The 4,894-nt window shown below is 36.2% G+C and overlaps 1 pseudogene and 1 gene segment (V, D, J or C); both read left to right on the top strand.

Moving 5' to 3' along the window:
• Positions 1–689: 689 nt before the first annotated feature.
• Positions 690–2,404, top strand: LOC107658321 (uncharacterized; annotated as a pseudogene).
• A 680-nt stretch (positions 2,405–3,084) lies between these two features.
• LOC107658319 (Ig kappa chain V-VI region NQ2-6.1-like) lies at positions 3,085–3,582 on the top strand. The segment is given in 2 exon segments: positions 3,085–3,124; positions 3,251–3,582. Coding segments are annotated over 2 exon segments (372 nt in total).
• Positions 3,583–4,894: the final 1,312 nt, after the last annotated feature.

The following is a 4,894-nucleotide window of genomic DNA, read 5'->3' as shown; positions in this document are numbered from 1 at the left end:
CTATTTATTCTCCTGGTGTCTGTCATCCTGTGCTGATCCGTCATTTCTCATTGTGTGTGTTATATGTCTGCATGGAGTGCAGTTTTGAGCCTGCCCGTCTGTTTTTCCCCCTCGGTGTGGTTTGAGTTTGTTTTTCGTTTCATTTTCATTATTAAAATAAATAACCATTTCTCCTGCACTTGAGTCCTCGCTTCATCTCCCCGCAAGCACCGTGACAGTGTTAACATTATGAGGTGTTACAGTAATTTCCATGTGCATAACACATTTTTGTTTGCCTTTTTAGTAAGAAAGCTTCAATAATTTGTTTAAAACAAATTGATTAAAAAAATAATTAAAACAATGTTTTCTCATTTTTATCTTACTGCATTTTCCACAAACTAATGCCAAAGTATAAATCTAGAAAAGAGATTTAAGAGAGATGCATAAGAACCTTCTATCTATTCTTAACAGAAGTCATCATCAGAAGGTAAAAATATAAATATTGTGATTTTATTGTCATCATCTGTGATTAATGAAGGTCTAAATGTATTTGTTTTCACCCAGAAGATGGCGTTCTTCTCTTTTCTGTATCCCTCATGCACACAATGAGTTCAAATCTAGTAATGGAAGGTCAAATCTTGCCACAGGGTGGAGCTCCAGACTTAAATCACAGTGTTTCAGTCAAGAAAAGGCACATTTGAGTCATTTCATTCCATCATGCTGCTCTGTGCACTTGTAATATTTTCAATACTTGCAGGTGAGACTTGTTTATTTTATTTAATCACCACCTCTTCTGATTTAAAACGGTTAGAATTACATTTATCTGATCACAATATTAAATTTAGTATGTCTTTTTTTCCAGGAGTCTCTCTTGGTGATCTAATAACGTCTCATGGTTCTGAAAAACAAGCTCAAGATGGTAACAGTGTTACTCTCTACTGCAACTACACTGGTGCTGTGTATAATCTACTGTGGTATCGTCAGTATCAAAGATCCAAACCAGAACTCCTTCTCTCCATGACTGAATCTGGAGATCCAGTTAAAGCCGATCCATCAGCCCACTGGTTATCAGCTAAAGTTGACAAACACAGAAAGCTCATGGAACTGGAAATCAGCCCTGCTAAAGTATCAGACTCTGCACAGTATTACTGTGCCCTGGTGCCCACAGTGACAGGAAACCCTTTTCCTCTGCACAAAATCTTTCTGTATTATCGTGCTTTTCACTGATTCTTAACAAGCACATGTTTTCTACAGTATGTATTATTTCTGACTGCATCAGTCATCAGTAACACAAGCATCTCTTAAGGATCAATAACTCAAATCAATTGTGATGCTACCTGGAATATTTGTATAATATAAATATAAGTATAATATAAAAGTTCAATAAATTGGTGAAAAAAGAAATGATGACCACTTGGGAGTTATCACAAATATGACAAAAATGAAATAAGAAAAAAAGGCATTAAAAATGTAAATATTAGCAACTAGATCTCCAATATTCAGTTTGTTCTGTAATTATTGTGCTTTTGCAATAAAAAAAGATATGTGAGAGAGAAATAACTGCACCAATTCATGTTTTCACGTTTCAGATAAAGTTTAACAAAGAATTACAATCCTCTTATGTCTTTTCTTTAATACACGTTGGCAGAGACTTTAAATCACAGGTCACATGAACTGGTTTAAGTATAATAATGACTTTATAAAACACAAACAAAAAAAAAAATTTCCACTGGGTGGAGCTTAATATCAGAATGAAGAAGCATTTTAATCTGAGGGAGGATGTCAGAATTCAAAGGCATCCAGTCTGAATGTCACTCAAGTCTTTCAGATTCTTCAGATTTCTGCTATCATGATTATTTTCACTCTTCTTCTCAGTTTTTGGTGCATGTGTATTGGTAAGATATAATTGTATTTTTCTTTCCAGTCTAAACCAGTTCTTTTTTACTCATTTACTTTTTACCATTCAGTTACTGTTGCTTTTATCTAATTAGGCTTTTACTCTCCATTGCCAGGGCGCACAGATGCAAACACAATAAAACCCTTGTCACTGAATGAAAATAGACATGTTGGTGACAGTGTTACTCTGTCCTGCAGTTACAAAGACTATACGGGTAATATAAAGAATTTACAATGGTACAGACAGTATCCCAGATCCAAACCGGAGTTCCTCCTTTACATCTTCCCACAAGGACTTATGAGTGAAGACAGACCACCCAGATTTACTGCTGCAGTTAATCAAGACAACAAACAAGTGGATCTGGAGATCTCCTCTGCTGTAGAGACAGATTCTGCCATTTACTACTGTGCCCTGGTGCCCACAGTGACAGGAAATCTAACTGCATCATACAAAAACCTCCATGCCATCATTAAAGAAAGAAGAAGCCTCGAACACCTACTTCATCTAGTCTCGAAGGCCAGCACATAATCACCACAATAGTCTGTAATTTTGCTGAAACAAATCATAACATATACAGAACATTCAATATAGTCAAAGGTTTGCATTTCCCAAATGACTGAAATAGCAAAGCAGGTATGTTTTGCCAGGAGGTGGCGATATATGCACATTGAGTTTCTGTCAATTCGGTGTGGATCTCCTTATGTGAGTTTTGTCTTACATGCAGCGTAATTGTCTGAGTTGTTGTGGTTATTGCATGTCAGGTTTTGCCCTTGTATTGATGATAATAGGTCTGCTCAAAAGTCAGAGATTCATTTTCATTTGCAAGATACTGTCAGTTTGTTTCAGGTTTTAGTTCACTTTGGTTAATGTAATTTGTTGTTCCCAAGGTTACTAAAAAACAGAGAGCTTGCATCAATGCTGCAATGTATACTTCAGTATACTAGTCAATCGTACACCTTGTCGTCAAGTATTTTATGGATATTTTAGAATATGCTAATTTTTAATTTAGACTCATTCTGAACTGTCTGAGATAGGATACTTCAGTAAAGATCATTTTACCTATTGCTCACTTACCATAATTCACTGCTAGAGGGCGGAGCTATTCGATTCATGTCTTTCATTAGTAAGCTCCTGCTATATTGAGTTAGTTTTAGGAGGAAATGTGCAGCATTGATTCTCACAGTCATTTTTGTCTATTTATTAGTAAGATGTTGTTCCTGTTTTTAATTGTTATTTTTCTGCTCAAAGGTCAGTTATTCCTTTTTTTTTTTTTTTTTTTACATTTGATCCAATTATATATTCAGTGTGAACAACATGTACAGTATATCTAGCCCAAAGGAATAATTTAGCATCTTTGTTTCTTCTTCTACACAGAGAATGCTGACGCAAATACAATAAACCCACTTGTCCCAGAGAAGCACGTCACAGCAGGAGACAACGTTACCCTCACCTGTGATTACAGTGGACGTGTTAACACCTTGCAGTGGTATCGACAATATCCAGGAACTCGAAAAGAGTTCCTTATTTTTGTTACTGAGCTCAGTGGCCGGTCAGAGCCTACACTTCGACTTTCATCTGTGGCTGATAAACGTAATAAACACATGAATCTCAGCATCTTTCAGACAGAGATGGAAGATTCTGCACTGTACTACTGTGCCCTGGTGCCCACAGTGATGGAAACACTGCAACACTGTACAAAAACCTGACATCATTAACAGCAGACATAGATCCAACATCAGATTTCAACCAATTTTTCAAACCATTTCAACAAATCAAAGTGTGCTCCACTTGAATCAATAAATAAGTAAAATGAAGCATGAAGGTGATGACAGAATTTACAATGGTACAGACAGTATCCCAGATCCAAACCGGAGTTCCTTCTTTACATCTTCCAACATGGAGTTATGAGTGATGACAGACCACCCAGATTTACGGCTGAAGTTAATCAAAACAACAAACAAGTGGATCTGAAGATCTCTTCTGTTGTAGAGACAGATTCTGCCATTTACTACTGTGCCCTGGTGCCCACAGTGACAGGAAATCTAACTGCATCATACAAAAACCTCCCATGTCAAAATTAAAGAATGTTGAAGCCTCAAACACTTGCTTATCCTGTCTCGAATGCATCAAAAATGCAAATAACTGTATTTGCCAGGAGGTGGCGCGATATGACATACATGAGATAGAGGAGACTTTGTCAGTTCACTTCCCAGCCCCTTTTTATAAGTTTATCTTACAAAATAACTGTCATTTTACTATGGGACATTATTATTTTTGCACAGACTTTGACCCTGGAATTGGTTATACTTTGCTTAATGGTCAATGATTTAAACATTTGGACACTTGATGTGCAACATATTGTGGAAGCAGGATGAAGTGCAGTTTCTTTCCCTAGGCAATCAAAGCACGCACGTGATGGAGATTCACCGCTGATTACAGAACCGGCTTTACTGATAAGATGCGAGTTAAACATCGCATGCGATTTATCGTGCAGCCCTAATCCCAAACTTTTGAATGGCAGTGTATATATATATATATAGGCTATAGGCAATCTACCTCATGAACAGTTAAATGTTCTCCCATTGTGCAATAAAAATATGTGCAATAACCTTATACTTATTTATCACCCTACATCCTAGTACATCCCCACAACTTATTTTTTATTCTATAGCTGTTCTATTTAGCACACCTGTTCACACAATTTATTCTTTTTTTTTGTGGTTTATTTATATTTATATATGTGTGTTTTATTTACATATTATTTTTTATTATCTGTGTGTTGTTGTTGTCTCTGTGTACTGGAAGTAATGTACTAATGTACATAAGAAATGACTGACATTAGGCAATGGCTGAAAAAATGATATTTCAGGAAGGTAATATTTATAGATTAATTAATTACAAGGTACAATTTACTCTCAATAGGGATGCATACTGAGCTCCTGTACTCGTACTCGTTAAAATGCCCCGATACCACACAGCATGTGATAAGTGCCATATTCAGACAAAGAAACACAGACA

The sequence above is a fragment of the Sinocyclocheilus anshuiensis genome, unplaced genomic scaffold (genome assembly GCF_001515605.1).
Source record: "Sinocyclocheilus anshuiensis isolate Anshui unplaced genomic scaffold, SAMN03320099.WGS_v1.1 scaffold375, whole genome shotgun sequence".
Taxonomy (NCBI): Eukaryota; Metazoa; Chordata; class Actinopteri; order Cypriniformes; family Cyprinidae; genus Sinocyclocheilus; species Sinocyclocheilus anshuiensis.
This window is presented reverse-complemented; position numbering and strand designations above follow the sequence as displayed.